Here is a 19,376-nt window from a genome sequence, read left to right as displayed (position 1 = left end):
TTTTTAAGTTGCTAAAGTTAAGTTTTAAATGACGTAAAAAATCCACCTACCGCAAGCACCTGCAATCATAAAAATACCTGGCCCATACTTGGGGACCCCCCAGAAGTCTATTTTGATAGTTTTTAAGTTTATCCCCAACTTTGAACTTTTTCGCTCCCAAAATGAAAGAACTTTTTTTTACACGGTTTATCTTTGGGGGACTATCCCAAGGGTGCAAGGAGGTTTCCCGAAGTTTGCACCCCAAATACGCAATTCTGCACTTATTTCCACCTGTTATTCATAGGCGAAACTTTTCCGCCGATTACATTGCATTGACTTTTCACGTATGCGCAAAGTCTTTGGCATTGAATACGGCGGAAACTTTCCGCCTGTCGAAATGACGTCACCCGCCATACTTTTCCGCGGATTCTGACTTTTCGCGCCTAATTGAATACGGCCCTAAGGTAAATTTACTAAAGTGAGAGTTTTTAGATCTGGGGATGTTGCCCATAGCAACCAATCATTTTAGCTATTAACTTCTAGAAGGTGCTAGTTAAATGTTAAGTAGAATCTGCTATGGGCAACATCTCCTCTTCTAAAAACTCTCACTTTAGTAATTATACCAATCTTCAGGTGACTTTTCCCAATAGAAGCCTAAAGGCGTCTTTTTGGGACGCCCCCTGAGAGGAATCCAATCGGATCCCTCCCTGCTCCCCCATGTGCAGAAGGACACCAGAGGGATTTCTGGGTGTTAAACCCAGAAGTTCCTCTATCCAAGGGCATCGCCAAGCATAGCTCTTATAGGGAGAGCCGTCCTTTGCAACTTAAATCGCATTTCTAAGTACATACCGCGGTAATCATCAGCGGTATGTACTCGATAAGAGGCGGGAAGTACCACATCGCAGATGTGATTCTTAGTACATCCCGCCCTAAATACAAATTCTAAAAATAATTAAATAAATTTTGCTAGTACTATAAAATAGTACACATTTTTTTCTTTAGCAAAAAAACAATATACAACAATGCATAAAAATATAATTAAACTACACAGTTCTTGCTAATCAACCTATTTTCACCCTTTAATAAGATGTTCTCAAATCTTCTCTCCCTCCCCCAGCCGTAAGACAGAAAGTTGGAACAGTCAGAGGTTGTTTAGCTGGTTTATTTAAGAGGTGAAACGACACTGTCCAGGGCTTTGGGTTATCAGCAAAGTGGCACGGAGGACAGGTAGCTAATTACACTGTAGTCTCATATCCTCTGGGTGCGCTACTAGGCTCTAGTACTGTCTTATCATGCCTGTTTAAATTGTATTATGTGTGTATTTACAAGAAGTTTGCACTGCTCCGCCTAATTAGTTATACTCAATGGGGGGAATTAAATTCAACGCGCTATTGAATAGCGAAGGGAGGGACTCCAGAAGCTATTCAATACACCAAGCTGTTTGGGCGCGCTAAGGATTCCTTCACACACCCCCTGGGGATGAGAAGAGAAATGTGACCAAAGTGCCGGATGCGTGGCTGTTTTTCTGCATAGCGCGGCGCTAACAGACGCGCGCCCAGCACTTTAACACCCTTGTTAAGGCGCGATGACCGCGATAACCGGCATTCTCCAACCACACAGCGCACTGAATTGAAAAGCTCTGGGACCTTGGTGGGGGCAAGGCCTGGCACAATGTGTCACTAGGCTCAGCCCCCTCGTGGGGAATACCACCAATCGTGAGTCGATCAAGAGGAGGCGGGGCCAATATGAAGTGATTTTAATAGAAACACGTCATATTGGTCCCGCCCCTCCTTTTTTACTGCGATTCACGGCATTATCCTCCCCATAGTGACCACTTCACTAGGAAGTAAACAGGATGCACAGGGCAGTCTTCTCTTCCGGGGAGCGGGGGACTGCCCTCAAATGTGCGAGTTTACCTCAACTTCCGAGAGGGAAAAGTAGACAAGTATGCTTTAATTATCACATGGTCTCTCCAGGTGCAAAATTATGCTTTTTTTGTTGTGCAACTTACATCATGAATATATTAAGCTCCTATGTGCTAACACTAGCTGAAAACAGTGATTTGGCTCCCAGATGTGTTGATTAATTTCTTTAAGAGGTGAAATCTTGATTTAGGGACATTGTATCCGATTAGCTGGCTCCCAGAGCTGTATATGTCCGACTGGTTGTTCTGGTTTAAAACAATGGGCCTGATTCAGAGGCGCACGCTATTTGCGTGCGCTCACTCTGAATCAGGGCGTCCCTTTTTTAAAACATTTCGACCTCCAGGCCGCTCGCACAGCTGTGGATGACCACCCACAGCTTGTGCGAGCGGCCTAGTGATAGTCGCGATTATCGCGACCATCGGGTTTGCGACGAGACCCTTGTGGTAGAGTCTCGGTTCCCGCAAGCCCGAGTGAACTTCCTGCTCTACTAGAGCAGGAAGTTCACTACTGACATCACGAATGATGTCAGTAGGGCCGCCCACAAACGGCAGGCGTTCCTTCAGGAACGCCTCCGTTTGTACAGGCACCCCCCTCCCCGCCTACAAAACAGGGCGAGCTGTCGATTAACATCAACAGCCGCCACGTTTTGTTGCGAGCCCCGGAGCGAGTGATTTCTCACTCGCTCCGGGGCTTGTGCGCGTGCGCATTGGCCCACCATCGGCCCGCTTGCGAGCGCAATGCGCTCGCGAGTGGGTCTGCATCAGGCTCAATATCCACAAAAAAGCTAATAAATAAGCATTTTAGGACCTGAAAAAAACATTTTAGTGAAAAGTTCCAGTGATATAAAGTCTGATTCTGAGTTGGGAGCAAAGGCCCCATACACGGTGCGATATGCACCTTGCGACGTGACGGGGATCCGACGGCTGACATATCGGGCGGTCCCCACTGAGCCTTGCCTACGTGAGAACACCCTGGGAGGGATGTACTAAACACTGCATCCTCGATGCCGTACATACCGCCAATTAATAATATCGCCGGTATGTACCTAGAAATCGCAAAGGACAGCTCTCACAGTAGAGTCTCTCTGGTGTACTTCTGCGCATTGCCAGAAGGAAGCGCCTGCTGCGGGGGGAGCAGGGAGTGATTCAGTTGGATCCCTCTCAGGGGACATCCTGAAAAGAAGTCCATAGTCTTCTATTGGATAATTACCCACTGGGGGTCATGCGATACATTCCGGTACTTAGTACATATGAGATATGCGGTAAAACCCCCGAAAACTGCATTTTCGGGAGTTTTACTGCATTTTTAAGCTTAATACATCCCGTCCTTATTGACAAGCGGATATATGGTAACCCAGCACCAACTAAAACATATAGGAAAGTATGTCAATCAATATAAATACCAACTTATGGAAAAAATATATGTATATTATTTTAGGGTACTGATGTCCCACAATGATCAGACAGATGGCAGTGCTCCCAGGAATAGAATACTAGGTACTCAGTAAGGGATTCATTTATACCCCTTTCAGACTGATGCCAAATACCCAGGTTTTTGCGCGTGAATGCGCATCAACCCAGGTCTGGAGTAACACTGAAAGGTGCAACCCGGGTCGACAATCCTGGTTCCGCTACCGAGCCCGAAACTAGGATATCTGTCACCCGGTGCAAGGCTGCAATTTTGCGCCCCTTCCTTTCCCGTACCTGGATTTTGCTCCTCCATAAGGCAGTGCACTACTCAGACGTCCCTGGTATAGTGACTTACATTATTCCACACACCATAATGCCCATTACACATTATGCCACACATTGTAATGCCTATTACCAAAGTGCCACTTACATATTTGCCCAACACCATTTTATGCCCCACAGTAAGGCTTCTAATCACTTTAAAATTACCTGCTCATTGTCAGGGGTTTCATGCTTGTTGCCAGGGGGTTTCATGCTTGTTGCCAGGGGGTTTATGCTCGTTGCTATGGGGTTTATGCTCGTTGCCAGGGGGTTTCATCCTCATTGCCAGGGGGTTTCATGCTTGTTGCCAGGGGGTTTCATGCTTGTTGCCAGGGGGTTTCATGCTTGTTGCCAGGGGGTTTCATGCTTGTTGCTATGGGGTTTCACAGGAGAAGATTCAGCTTTCAGCATCTTCTCCCGGCACTTCTGGGAATGCTGCTTGCATTGCGCTTGCCAAACAGACACTAGAGGTCCAATAGGACCTCTAGCATCTATCTCCTCCTTGGCGGCGGCCAGTTTTGGATGGCCGTTTTCTGAATCTGCAGCCCCCAAGCCATTGCGAGTCAGCCCGTTTTTCACCCCCTGCACTCCGGCACTCGGTGCATGTGCACCTCTAGCCCCCCCCTAGTTGCGGCCCTGCCGCTACCCTGCTAGCTAGCTGGGTTTTTCCCGGGTAGACGGTCCGGCTCTAGTGTGAAAGGTCCTACCCGGGTCTTTTACAAACCATGCCATCTCCAAGCGCCCACTGAATGCCGAAAGACCCGAGTCACTGGAAGACCCGGGTACGGTGTAAAGGGTGATGACCCGGGAATAACCCGAGTTGCCCCCCTAGTGTGAAAGGGTATCCCGGCTTCAACCCGTGCGCGGTGTCCCTGGTTAAGAGCCGGGTTGAAGCTGGGAATCTATGTCTGAAAAGGGTATTAGTGAAAGCTAATTAAGCAGGTAATTAATTTATGGGGCATCCCACCCCTAATCACATCCCAGTTATGTCTCTCAAGCAGCGGCGGAACAGGGCTCACTGCCGCCCTGCGCCAGCCACGCCCTGAACCCGTGACGACAAATGAGGTGGCAGAGCTGATGGCAGGAGAAAGTTGTGAGCTGCCCGGATGCTCCAGACAGCTCTAAACACTGCAGTGTACGTGTCTGGAGTATCCTTTGTGCGCTACTGGCTGCACTGAAGCAGCGCTACAGGCATGAAGGGTGCTGTTCCAGTATCACTGCGCAGTGCCGCCGGAGCGCACTTTGGACATGGTAGTAATGTGATTTCAATTACAGCATTGTAACTGAGTCACCTTTAGAACTTCAAATATGATTGTTTAAAGTTTAAACGTCATATTTAAAGTTCTAAAGACGACACAGTAACTAAATCCCATTCTGATTATAACTATAATAGTAATAATTATGATGCATATAAAAAAAGAAAAGCTACCACGTTGGAATCTTCCATTTAAAAAAAAAAAAAAAAAAACTATTAAATAACATCTTCTCATAAATATAATACACAGTTGCAACCCGTACTCAACCTGTGTGATCAATATTTCAATTTATGATTGTAGGCTGTGGAGTAAAAAGCAGTTAATAGTGTATACCGTCATTATTATTATTATTATTACTTATTACTTATTTAATTCCCTATAATTAAATAAGCATTGGAACTGAATCTACATAAACTTCTACCCTATGGAAATAAAACACCACTGACTTTGTAAATACTCTGACGAGCATTACAAACGATAGACAAGAAGGAGATACTGACTTCTCTATCCTGAGTGCTGCCTACCTGCAGGATGTTACAGCCTGACACCTCCCACATAAGGAGAGGCTGCACTGACTGAGCACAGAACACGTGTATTCATTGTGGAAAAAAACAAACCCCAATCTTGGCACCTCTCCTGTGCCATCCTCCAATCAGTGGCAGCTGCTGGCATGGAGGGTTGGGCTAAAACTCCCGGGAGTGAGCCATAAAAGGCTCAGCTGCTGCAGCTGCTGTAGTTGTGACTTGAGAGTCTTGGTGGTGCCTGTTGTTCGCTGCTATAGTGGAAGAAGCGCAGTTCAAGACGCACGGCGCACGGCACTGGCTACACTCAGCAGCTGCGATTCCCTCAATAGCGCAGGTGTTGCTGACATTATAGCATCGATCTGTGCTGTGTACAGGTCGCCTAACTACAAGGTGGGGTCTGCATATAACCTTCACCATGCTCCAAAAGAAGACTGCTGCTGGGCCCCCCATGTCCTTCTCCAGGGCCCCCGGTGGCGCAGTGCGCCTGGTCTTCATGGGAGCCTCAGGGGTCGGGAAGACGGCTCTGATCCAGCGGCTCCTCTGCGACCACTTCGAGCCCCGGCACCAGCGCACGGTGGAGGAGGTGTACTGCCTGGAGCCTGAGCCGCGGTCGCACCAATTGCGCATCGAAATCGTGGACACCAGCGGCAGCTACTCCTTCCCGGCCATGCAGAAGCTGCGCATCCAGCAAGGGGACGCCTTCGCCCTGGTCTTCTCCCTGGCGCAGCCGGACTCCTTCCAGGAGGTGGAGAGGCTGCGGGAGGAGATCGTGCAGATTAAAGGCGAGGCCGACGTCCCCATCGTGGTGGTGGGGACCCAGACCGACCTCTTCCCCGGGGTGGAGGCGGAGCCCGGCCAGCTGATGGCCCTGCAGGCTGCTGCCACTGCTGAGCTGGAGTGGGACAGCGGCTACGTGGAGACCTCGTCCAAACTGAACCTGAAGGTTCAGGACGTTTTCGAGGAGCTGCTCCGCAGGATCAACCTACCCTGCTTGCTAAGCCCCGCGCTGGAGAGGCGCAGAGCCAGCGCGCAGCCGGAGCCCCGGAGGCGGCAGCCGCGCAGGAAGCAGCAGGACTGTATCTTGTCCTAGAACTGTTAAACGCCTAAAGAAGGACATCTTGTCTTGTGCAAGAACTGTTAGACGTCTAAAGATGGACATTTAGGGGCCCCTGGCTGCCACGGGCCACCTGGAGGAGCCCAAAAACTTAGACCCCCGTAGGGTGGACATTGTCGGGCCCCTGTCAGGGGACATTGCTGCTCAATCTATGCCAAGAGGTAGGCAACTTGTAGCCTTGCAAGCCCCAGCAGAGACTGAAACCGGATAGGGCATGCTGTGACCAGTAGTTCTGTTACAGCTGGAGAGCCAGTAAGCCTGCTCTTAGGTGCTGAGTGCAAGGATGAGCAATGTGCAGGCTATAGAAAATACTCTATACTGCAGAAGTTAAGTACAAGAGAGGGTTTGCATTAAAGCAACAACTGAATCAAAATGTGTGACTGTATTTTTTTATATAACATGTACATGATCGGTTATATCTCACAACTGTTCCAGATTATTTTTAATTCACTCTATTTCACAATGTGCTGCAAGTCATGTCCATTAATAACTTGTATGCCTTTATTTAGTTATACAGGGCTGGGCTGTATCATGCCAGGAAAATAAATAATTACACACAGCTACTTAGAAATGATGGTACTCTGAATAACAATATTTGCTCAGTGCCTGCACTACCCAGAGCCTATGTTTTATGTTAGACCTGATATGATAGTGGAATGATGAACTGATTGGTGACTCAAACTTTTCCCTGGCAGTCACACAGCGCTGTGAATTCTGTTGGCACCTCACTAAGCTGTGATGACAGCATAACCATCAAAGAATGTACTTTCACAATGAGACGCACATTTCTGTACAAGAATAAATAATGAGCTTAACAAAATCTTCTCATTCTCTGTGTTAATTTATTTTCTGTATGCAGTGTTCTAATGCTGGGGAAAACCTAGGTATACAGTATATTGCTTTCAACAACATGAAACATTTTTTTTTTTTTTTGCAGTGATTATTAAAAATGAAATCAGTAGGGATTAATATTGACAAGCGAAAATCTCAAAATAGCAACCACGATTACTGTTGTACTGTGCTACACACTGCATTAATAACGTTATAAAAGTGAAATATATGTTTATACTGATCTGCACCTTGATGTGTAGGCAGTCCACATTTACCATCAATGCTGAAGGGGGCTATTTATGAAGCGTATCATGCTGTTTCTGCATAATTTTATGAATTATAGGGATGTTCTAATTTCCTAATGCAGGAGAATTTGCAGATCGCAGTCCCCATTAATATCCATGGATACTACCATCTGACCCCTATGTACAAAACTCCGAAAGTTTGGCCCCATTAGTTTACGTTATCTTCAGATGGTGTAAACTACATTAAGCCTATGGGGTGTAGTAGGTATTACCGCCAGCAAATTCCGACAGCGGCAGCCCGGCAAGGCTCCCTAAGGTAAGTATCGCTAACCTAATCCCCCCCCCCCTAACCTCAACCCTCCCTTAGGGGTGCCTAACCATAACCTCCCCCCAAAGTGCCTAACCCAAATCCCCCCTCTAAGTGCCTAAACCTAACCCCCCCCCTTCCCCACCGCCTAAACCTAAGTCCCCCTGGGGGGTGCCTAACCCTAACCTCCCCCGGGGATGCCTAACCCTTCCTTCCCCTAGCCTAACCATAACCTCCCGGGGGGGAGGGGTGCCTATCCCTAAGTCCCCCCCGGGAGCCCTAAACCTAACCCCCGCGCGCGACTGTCCGCGCTGGGCGCTCGGCATCACTTCGATCGGGACGGGGACAGGCTGCGTGTGGAGCCAGGTATTAACCTGCGCTTCCACTAGACCACCAGGGACAGCGGGCTGCGGCTGAGTGGTTAAGCTCCAGCGTCCCAGGGGTTAACCTCATGCCAGGCGAGCGCGCCTTCCCTGTCTCACAGCCAGCGCCTCCCCCACTGCACAGTGCCTCTCTAAAGCGGTCTGGCGGGCTGTGTCAGCGCTCCTCCCCTGGGCCCGCCTCCCCTCAGCTCCTCGGTGGGCCATTTTTCTGAAGAAGTGTGCAAACGCTGCTGGACGCTGGATACAGGTGGCATCGTGGTCCGGGTCCCCCACATACCTCTCCTCCGAGTAAGGTCAGAGCATGCTGCACTGTTTCCTACCAGGCTCGGTGTCTGTGTAGTTGATCTCAATGCTGGTAATGTAGGGATTTATTTCTGCATTGTATGTGACTTATTGCTAGCACTGTCTGCCTGTACTTTCACTTCTGCCTGTCAGCCATTTTACTATCCCTGTTCTTCCTCTGCTAAAGCCCTTGCGGTGCGGTGTTGCAGGGTGTTTATTACCTCACAGTGAACGTATTTTCTGTGAGGGGAGTCACATACTCCATTTACACTCATGTCTGAGAGTGAACGTGATTTTCCTCTTCTGCTAAAGTGTACCACATGTAATGTACCATTAGCAGAGGGTGATGGGAACACTGAGGGATTATGTAGGGCATGTTATCTTATATCATGCCCGATTTCTGTCACTGCGCCTGTGCAGGAACCGCCCTGGGCTTGTTTTGCTAAGGCACTCACAACCCTTGTAGGCCAGCTGGCAACGCCCCCTCCGTTTCCCCAGATGGGGTTATCGCAGCAGTCGGTAGTGTCATCACCCATGCAGGGGTTCCCCAGGCAATTAATGGTACCCCAGTGTCTCCCACTTTCGCCCCCCCCAGGTCTCACAGGAGCCTGCGTGGGTGAATTCATTGTCCAATACGGTACAGCACCTGACGTACGTTTTACAGGGGGAGTCCTCATTATGGCCTCCTAAGCGGCCTTTACTGTCTCAGACGGTTCAGTTTGATGAGGATGAAGTCTCGTCTGGGGAAAATGGGGAGATTTTAGAGTTTTTGGACCAAGAGCCCCTTCGTACTAAGGAGGCGGAGTCAAAGTCTAAAGTCTGTATACCTGGCCTTATATAGGCAGTCTGTGCAGCTTTGGTTATTGAGGATGAGGATCCCCTGTGGCCAAATCCAAATATGCCTTCTTTAAGGATATTAAGGGTGATGCCACTGTGTTTCCTCTATCTGGTCAGTTGGTGGATCATTTAGAGGAGGCGTGGAAAAATCCGGGTAAACGGTTCCAGCCTCAAAAACTCTTGGACTTTGCATAGCCTTTTGCGGATAATTACTTTTCTAAGTGGGAAACCCCTCAGGTGGATTCTCACACGCTTACCTTCTGTGGGCCATATTATATCTGAAGCGAAAAGGCGCCGATGACGTCATTTCCGCCTATTTTCATTATCCCCGTATTCAATTAAATTGACTTTTCACTGGTGCGAAAAGTCAATGTAAAAAAACGGGGATAATTTTTGCCAGCCTTTAGCAGGCAAAAAAAAGTGCAGAATCGGGGTTTAGGGGTGCAGGCTTAAAAAAAATAGGCTGCACCCCTGGGAATGGTCATTACAAATAATCTGTGTCCACAAAAGTAAAAAAAAAAAATAGGGACACCCAAATAAAATAAGTTAAATTTTGGGGTAAAATAAAAATATATGGGGAACAAGTTTTATAAATAAATTGTGGAGGGGATCCCAAGTATGCGGCAGGTGTTTTAAAGAATGCGAGTGGTAGCAGCAGGTGCATTTTTTAATAATTTTTAAAATGCATCTTAGGGACTTAAAAATATGCTTGCACCCATTTTCATGATTTTGATGCACCTAGTTTTTCTTTGTAAAAAAAAAAAGCAAAGTGCTCTTCTTCACCCCTTCTTCCCTGTCGGAAAAATACATATTTAAAAACCATGCTTACCTTCCGCAGGCCAAAACGGGGTACCTATAATGATCCCCCATGTAAGGACATCATTAGGGGGGTCCCTGTATGCTTTCCCAAAAATTCCCGAATTTTTCCCGATACTTACCTTTCCGCAGGGTCGCGTTTTCTCAGCTTTCAAATTAAATACGGGGAGAAAGCGGCCGCGCGCCCTAAACTTTATCAAATCTCCGATATGGAGCGAAAAGTCCAGTATGGACTTTTCACTCACATATTGAATACCCCCCCTGTATCCCATTCCTACCCACTACCACCAGCCTCTGTTTGCACAGCCAAAGGTGGGACATGTAGCCTGTTTATGTAACGTGTAGGAACTTGCTAGACTTAAATGGTAATCTTACCATGAATGGTATCAATCGTCCTGTTAAACATATTGATGGTTTTCTATTAAAAAATAATTCTATATAAAATATTTTTGTGATCGATGGGTTATTATCCTAAATTTCTTTACATGAAGGTTTCTGCAAAACATCCAACATATCTCTCCTCAGGCAGCTTAGAGACCATGTCATCGCAGAAGCAGAGGACTATGGGATGTAGTGTTCTCGGGGTAAGTTGTGCTTCATATAGGGAAGCAGAGGACTATGGGATGTAGTGTTCTCGGGGTAAGCTGTGCTTCATGTACGGAAGCAGAGGACTATGGGATGTAGTGTTCTCGGGGTAAGGTGTTCTATAGGTACATGTACAGTAGCACAGGACTATGGGATTAAGTGTTCTGGTGGTGAACTGCTACAGGTATAGTATCAGATGAGTACTGTATGTACTGTTCTGGGGTAAGGTGTGCTACAGGTGCATGTGTAAATGCAGAGTACTGTGGGTGTAGCTGTGCAACGTTTACATGCACAGAAGCATAGAAGTACTGTATGTAATATTCTGGGGGTAAGCTGTGCTACAGGCACATGCACAAAAGCCAATGGATTATAGTGTTGTGGGGGTAAGCTGTGCTACAGGTGCATGCACAGAAGCAGAGGACGATGGGATGTAGTGTTGTGGGGGTAAGGTGTGCTACAGGTGCATGCACAGAAGCAGGGGACTATGGGATGTAGTATTGTGGGGTTAGGTGTGCTACAGATGCATGCACAGAAGCAGAGGACTATGGGATGTAGTGTTGTGGGGGTTAGGTGTGCTACAGGTGCATGCACAGAAGTAGAGTACTATGGGATATAGTGGTCTGGGGGTAAGGTGTACTACAGGTGCATGCACATAAGCAAAGGACTATGGGATGTAGTGGTCTGGGGGTAAGATGTGCTACAGGTGCATGCACAGAAGCAGAAGACTATGGGATGTAGTGTTGTGGGGGTTAGGTGTGCTACAGGTGCATGCACAGAAGCAGGGGACTATGGGATGTAGTGTTGTGGGGGTTAGGTGTGCTACAGGTGCATGCACAGAAGCAGGGGACTATGGGATGTAGTGTTGTGGGGGTTAGGTGTACTACAGGTGCATGCACATAAGCAAAGGACTATGGGATGTAGTGGTCTGGGGGTAAGATGTGCTACAGGTGCATGCACAGAAGCAGAAGACTATGGGATGTAGTGGTCTGGGGGTAAGGTGTACTACAGGTGCATGCACATAAGCAAAGGACTATGGGATGTAGTGGTCTGGGGGTAAGATGTGCTACAGGTGCATGCACAGAAGCAGAAGACTATGGGATGTAGTGTTGTGGGGTAATGTGTGCTACAGGTGCATGCACAGAAGCAGGGGACTATGGGATGTAGTGTTGTGGGGGTTATGTGTGCTACAGGTGCATGCACAGAAGCAGAGGACGATGGGATGTAGTGTTGTGGGGGTAAGGTGTGCTACAGGTGCATGCACAGAAGCAGGGGACTATGGGATGTAGTATTGTGGGGTTAGGTGTGCTACAGATGCATGCACAGAAGCAGAGGACTATGGGATGTAGTGGGGGTTAGGTGTGCTCCAGGTGCATGTACAGAAGCAGGGGACTATGGGATGTAGTGTTGTGGGGGTTAGGTGTGCTACAGGTGCATGCACAGAAGTAGAGGACTATGGGATGTAGTGGTCTGGGGGTAAGGTGTACTACAGGTGCATGCACATAAGCAAAGGACTATGGGATGTAGTGGTCTGGGGGTAAGATGTGCTACAGGTGCATGCACAGAAGCAGAAGACTATGGGATGTAGTGTTGTGGGGGTTAGGTGTGCTACAGGTGCATGCACAGAAGCAGGGGACTATGGGATGTAGTGTTGTGGGGGTTAGGTGTGCTACAGGTGCATGCACAGAACCAGGGGTCTATGGGAAGTAGTGTTGTGGGGGTTAGGTGTGCTACAGGTGCATGCACAGAAGTAGAGGACTATGGGATGTAGTGGTCTGGGGGTAAGGTGTACTACAGGTGCATGCACATAAGCAAAGGACTATGGGATGTAGTGGTCTGGGGGTAAGATGTGCTACAGGTGCATGCACAGAAGCAGAAGACTATGGGATGTAGTGTTGTGGGGGTTAGGTGTGCTACAGGTGCATGCACAGAAGCAGGGGACTATGGGATGTAGTGTTGTGGGGGTTAGGTGTACTACAGGTGCATGCACATAAGCAAAGGACTATGGGATGTAGTGGTCTGGGGGTAAGATGTGCTACAGGTGCATGCACAGAAGCAGAAGACTATGGGATGTAGTGGTCTGGGGGTAAGGTGTACTACAGGTGCATGCACATAAGCAAAGGACTATGGGATGTAGTGGTCTGGGGGTAAGATGTGCTACAGGTGCATGCACAGAAGCAGAAGACTATGGGATGTAGTGTTGTGGGGGTAATGTGTGCTACAGGTGCATGCACAGAAGCAGGGGACTATGGGATGTAGTGTTGTGGGGGTTAGGTGTGCTACAGGTGCATGCACATAAGCAAAGGACTATGGGATCTAGTGGTCTGGGCAAAAGGTGTGCTACAGGTGCATGCACAGAAGCAGGGGACTATGGGATGTAGTGTTGTGGGGGTTAGGTGTACTACAGGTGCATGCACAGAAGCAGGGGACTATGGGATGTAGTGTTGTGGGGGTTAGGTGTGCTACAGGTGCATGCACATAAGCAGAGGACTATGGGATGTAGTGTTGTGGAGGTTAGGTGTTGTACAGGTGCATGCACATAAGCAAAGGACTATGGGATGTAGTGGTCTGGGGGTAAGATGTGCTACAGGTGCATGCACATAAGCAGAAGACTATGGGATGTAGTGGTCTGGGGGTTAGGTGTGCTACAGGTGCATGCACAGAAGCAGGGGACTATGGGATGTAGTGTTGTGGGGGTTAGGTGTACTACAGGTGCATGCACATAAGCAAAGGACTATGGGATGTAGTCGTCTGGGGGTAAGATGTGCTACAGGTGCATGCACAGAAGCAGAAGACTATGGGATGTAGTGTTGTGGGGGTTAGGTGTTCTACAGGTGCATGCACAGAAGCAGAGGACTATGGGATGTAGTGGTCTGGGGGTAAGGTGTACTACAGGTGCATGCACATAAGCAAAGGACTATGGGATGTAGTGGTCTGGGAGTAAGATGTGCTACAGGTGCATGCACAGAAGCAGAAGACTATGGGATGTAGTGTTGTGGGGGTAATGTGTGCTACAGGTGCATGCACAGAAGCAGGGGACTATGGGGTGTAAAGATAAAGCATGACTGAGGACAATATAAAGACCACAATAAAAGTGAAAAATGACAGGTATGAGAATATAAAACATAGGTAATACTTATGTACCAAAGATATACAACTAGCTCAAGACAATATGGATATTCTAACGCTTACCCAAAGGCACCATCTGCGCACACACAGATGCTGCCATATTTCCCAACGTCTGAAATGCTATGCTTTCCAGAGATTGGCCCCCCGCAGCTACCGCCATCTGAAATGCTATGCTTTCCATAGATTGGCCCCCCGCAGCTACCGCCATCTGAAGATAGCTGGGCTACACATCGCATAACTAGCCAGGAGAAGGTTCCACAGGAACCCTCCCCCGGCAATGGCCGCAGCACATGCGTGATCAGTAGACCGGGCATGAACTGGAGTCCCAGCACAGGAGTGAAGAGACCGCTGACGTGGTCCCTTCACTCCAAGCGCACCGCAGGGACGGGCTCCTTTCGGTATCCCTGCGGGTGCCTTTTATTACATCCGGGCAGTATGATCGCATCCTGCAATATGATCACGGACGCTAATATCGCCCTTTACACAGTTACTTACCTGCTGGCTTAAGTTCATTGACATTATTTGGAGACATAAATGTTCACCTGTCACTCAGCCGGGTTTTGTATTGTTAAACAGTCCAGGACTTTGCAGACTGGATCTCACTCATTTGTTTGTTTTAAACTTCTCACAAGTTCATTCTATTGTGCGCTGACTGTTTTATATTTTGCTACCTGGACATGGATGAGGACACAGAGAACAATAGCCTGGTACAATGTGTTATAGCCACAGAAACAACACTGTAACCTGTTTAACTTCTGTATCTCATTCCTACCCACCACTACCAGCCTCTAATGTTCTGTTTGCACACCCAATGGTGGGACACGTTGCTTGTTTATGTAACAGGAGTAGGAACTTGATAGACTTAAATGGTAATCTTACCATGAATGGTATCAATCGTCCTGTTAAACATATTGATGGTTTTCTATAAAAAATTAATTCTATATAAAATATTTTTGAGATCAATGGGTTATTGAGCTAAATTTTTCTACATGAAGGTTTCTGCAAAACATCCAACATATCTCTCCTCTGGCAGCTTAGACACCATGTCATCGCAGAAGCAGAGGACTATGGGATGTAGTGTTCTCGGGGTAAGCTGTTCTATAGGTACATGTACAGTAGCACAGGACTATGGGATTAAGTGTTCTGATGGTAAACTGTCCTACAGATATAGTATCAGATGAGTACTGTATGTACTGTTCTGGGGGTAAGGTGTGCTACAGATGCATGTATAAATGCAGATTTCTGTGGGTGTAGCTGTGCGAAGTTTACATGCACAGAAGCATAGAAGTACTGTATGTAATATTCTATGGGTAAGATGTGCTACAGGTGCATGCACAGAAGCAGAGGACTATGGGATGTAGTGTTCTGGGGATAAGGTGTGCTACAGGTGCATGCACAGAAGCAGAGGACTATGGAATGTAGTGTTCTGGGGATAAGGTGTGTTACAGGTGCATGCACAGAAGCAGAGGACTATGGAATGTAGTGTTCTGGGGATAAGGTGTGCTACACGTGCATGCACAGAAGCAGGGGACTATGGCCCATAGTCCCCTGCTTCTGTGCATGCACCTGTAGCACACCTTATCCCCACAACACAACATCCCATAGTCTACGGGATGTTGTGTTGTGGGGATAAGATGTGCTACAGGTGCATGCACAGGAGCAGGGGACAATGGGATGTAGTGGTCTGGGGGTTAGGTGTGCTACAGGTGCATGCACAGAAGCAGGGGACAATGGGATGTAGTGGTCTGGGGGTAAGGTGTGCTACAGGTGCATGCACAGAAGCAGAGGACTATGGGATGTAGAGGTCCGGGGATAAGGTGTGCTACAGGTGCATGCACAGAAGCAGAGTACTATGGCATGTAGTGTTCTAGGGGTAAGGTGTGCTACAGGTGCATGCACAGAAGCAGAAGACTATGGGATGTAGTGTTCCAGGAGTAAGGTGTGCTACAGGTGCATGCACAGAACCAGAGGACTATGGGATGTAGTGGTCTGGGGATAAGGTGTGCTACAGGTGCATGCACAGAACAGGGGACTATGGGATTTAGTGGTCTGGAGGTAAGGTGTGCTACAATTGCATGCACGGACCAGAAGACTATGGGATGCAGTGTTGCGGGGGTAAGGTGTGGTACAGGTGCATGCACAAAAGCAGAGGACTATGGGATGTAATGTTCCATGGGTAAGGTGTGCTACAGGTCCATGCACAGAAACAGAGGACTATGGAATGTAGTGTTCTGGGGGTAAGATGTGCTACAGGTGCATGCACAGAAGCAGAGTACTATGGGATCTAGTGTTGCGGGAGTAAGGTGTGCTACCAGGTTCATGCACAGAAGCAGGGGACGATGGGATGTAGTGGTCTGGGGGTAAGGTGTGCTACAGGTGCATGCACAGAAGCAGAGGACTATGGGATCTAGTGTTGCGGGAGTAAGGTGTGCTACAGGTGCATGCACAGAAGCAGGGGACTATGGGATGTAGTGTTCCAGGGGTTAGGTGTGCTACAGGTGCATGCACAGGAGCAGGGGACGATGGGATGTTGTGTTCCGGGGGTAAGGTGTGCTACAGGTGCAAGCACAGAAGCAGGGGACGATGGGATGTTGTATTCCGGGGGTAAGATGTGCTACAGGTGCATGCACAGAAGCAGGGGACTATGGGATGTAGTGGTCTGGGGGTAAGGTGTGCTACAGGTGCATGCACAGAAGCAGGGGGATATGGGATGTTGTGTTGCGGGGTTAGGTGTGCTACAGGTGCATGCACAGAAGCAGGGGACTATGGGATGTAAAGATAAAGGATGACTGAGGACAATATAAAGACCACATTAACAGTGAAAAACGACAGGTATGAGAATATAAAACATAGGTCATAATTATGTACCAAAGATATACAACTAGCTCAAGACCAATATTGATATTCTAACGCATACCCAAAGTCACCATCTGGGTACACACAGTTGCTGCCATATTTCCCAAAGTCTGAAATGCTATGCTTTCCAGAGATTGGCCCCCCACAGCTACCGCCATCTGAAGATAGCAGGGCTACACATCGCATAACTAGCAAGGAGATGATTCCACAGGAACCCTCCCCTGGCAATGGCCGCAGCACATGCGTGATCAGTAGACCGGGCATGAGCTGGAGTCCCAGCACAGGAGTGAAGAGACCGCTGACATGGTCCCTTAACTCCAATCACACCGCAGGGACGGGCTCCTTTCGGTATCCCTGCGGGTGCCTTTTGTTACATCTGGGCGGTTTGATTGCATCCTGAAATATGATCACGGACGCTAGTATCGCCCTTTACACAGTTACTTACCTGCTGGCTTAAGTTCATTGACATTATTTGGAGACATAAATGTTCACCTGTCACTCAGCCGGGTTTTGTATTGTTAAACAGTCCAGGACTTTGCAGACTGGGTCTCACTCATTTGTTTGTTTTAAACTTCTCACAAGTTCTTTCTATTGTGCGCTGACTGTTTTATGTTTTGCTACCTGGACATGGATGAGGACACAGAGAACAATAGCCTGGTACAATGTGTTATAGCTACAGAAACAACACTGTAACTTGTTTAACTTCTGTATCTCATTCCTACCCACCACCACTACCAGCCTCTAATGTTCTGTTTGCACAGCCAACGGTGGGACACGTTGCTTGTTTATGTAACAGGGGTAGGAACTTGATAGACTTAAATGGTAATCTTACCATTAATGGTATCAATCGTCCTGTAAAACATATTGATGGTTTTCTATTAAAAATGTATTCTATATAAAAATCTTTGGTGATCGATGGATTATTGACCTAAATTTCTTTACATTAAGGTTTCTGCAAAACATCCAACATATCTCTCCTCTGGCAGCTTAGACACCATGTCATCGCAGAAGCAGAGGACTATGGGATGTAGTGTTCTCGGGGTAAGCTGTGCTTCATGTAGGGAAGCAGAGGACTATGGGATGTAGTGTTCTCTGTGTAAGCTGTGCTTCATGTACGGAAGCAGGGGACTATGGGATGTAGTGTTCTCGGGGTAAGCTAGGCTTCATGTACGGAAGCAGAGGACTATGGGATGTAGTGTTCTCTGTGTAAGCTGTGCTTCATGTACGGAAGCAGGGGACTATGGGATGTAGTGTTCTCGGGGTAAGCTGTGCTTCATGTACGGAAGCAGAGGACTATGGGATGTAGTGTTCTGCGAGATAAATTGTGCATCATGTACGGAAGCAGAGGACTATGGGATGTAGTGTTCTCGGGGTAAGGTGTTATATAGGTACATGTACAGTAGCACAGGACTATGGGTTTAAGTGTTCTGGTGGTAAACTGCTACAGGTATAGTATCAGATGAGTACTGTATGTACTGTTCTGGGGGTGTGCTACAGGTGCATGCACATAAGCAAAGGACTATGGGATGTAGTGTTCTGGGGGTAAGGTGTGCTACAGGTGCATGCACAGAAGCAGAGGACTATGGGATGTAGTGTTGTGGGGGTTAGGTGTACTACAGGTGCATGCACATAAGCAGAGGACTATGGGATGTAGTGTTAAGTGGGTTAGGTGTGCTATAGGTGCATGCAGAGAAGCAGGGGACTATGGGATGTAGTGTTGTGGGGGTTAGGTGTGCTACAGGTGCATGCACAGAAGCAGGGGACTATGGGATGTAGTGTTGTGGGGGTTAGGTGTGCTATAGGTGCATGCACAGAAGCAGAAGACTATGGGGTGTAGTGTTCTGGGGGTTAGGTGTGCTATAGGTGCATGCACAGAAGCAGGGGACTATGGGATGTAGTGTTGTGGGGGTTAGGTGTGCTACAGGTGCATGCACAGAACCAGGGGACTATGGGATGTAGTGTTGTGGGGGTTAGGTGTGCTACAGGTGCATGCACAGAAGCAGGGGACTATGGGATGTAGAGTTGTGGGGGTTAGGTGTGCTACAGGTGCATGCACAGAAGCAGGGGACTATGGGATGTAGTGTTGTGGGGGTTAGGTGTGCTACAGGTGAATGCACAGAAGCAGGGGACTATGGGATGTAGTGTTGTGGGGGTTAGGTGTGCTACAGGTGCATGCACAGAAGCAGGGGACTATGGGATGTAGTGTTTTGGGGTAAGGTGTGCTACAGGTGCATGCACAGAAGCAGAGGACTATGGGATGTAGTGTTGTGGGGGATAGGTGTGCTACAGGTGCATGCACAGAAGCAGGGGACTATGGGATGTAGTGTTGTGGGGGTTAGGTGTACTACAGGTGCATGCACAGAAGCAGAACTTTGGGATGTAGTGTTGTGGGGGTTAGGTGTACTAAAGGTGCATGCACAGAAGCAGGGGACTATGGGATGTAGTGTTGTGGTGGTTAGGTGTTGTACAGGTGCATGCACAGAAGCAGGGGACTATGGGATGTAGTGTTGTAGGGGATAGGTGTGCTACAGGTGCATGCACAGAACCAGGGGACTATGGGATGTAGTGGTGTGGGGGTAA

At 48.1% G+C, this 19,376-nt stretch overlaps 1 protein-coding gene across 1 annotated transcript; it reads left to right on the top strand.

Annotated features, from left to right (window-relative positions):
* Nucleotides 1-5,638: 5,638 nt before the first annotated feature.
* LOC148505559 (ras-related protein Rap-2c-like) lies at nt 5,639-7,334 on the top strand. Its single transcript, XM_088448105.1, has one exon. It carries the CDS (start codon nt 5,830-5,832, stop codon nt 6,502-6,504), a length of 675 nt encoding a protein of 224 aa, XP_088304231.1. The 5' UTR covers nt 5,639-5,829; the 3' UTR covers nt 6,505-7,334.
* The last annotated feature ends 12,042 nt before the right edge of the window (nt 7,335-19,376 follow it).

The sequence above is a fragment of the Taudactylus pleione genome, unplaced genomic scaffold, assembly GCF_031769625.1.
Source record: "Taudactylus pleione unplaced genomic scaffold, aTauple2 ptg000451l, whole genome shotgun sequence".
Lineage (NCBI taxonomy): Eukaryota > Metazoa > Chordata > Amphibia > Anura > Myobatrachidae > Taudactylus > Taudactylus pleione.
The sequence above is the reverse complement of the archived record's forward strand: the minus strand, read 5'-3'. Positions and strand labels throughout refer to the sequence as shown.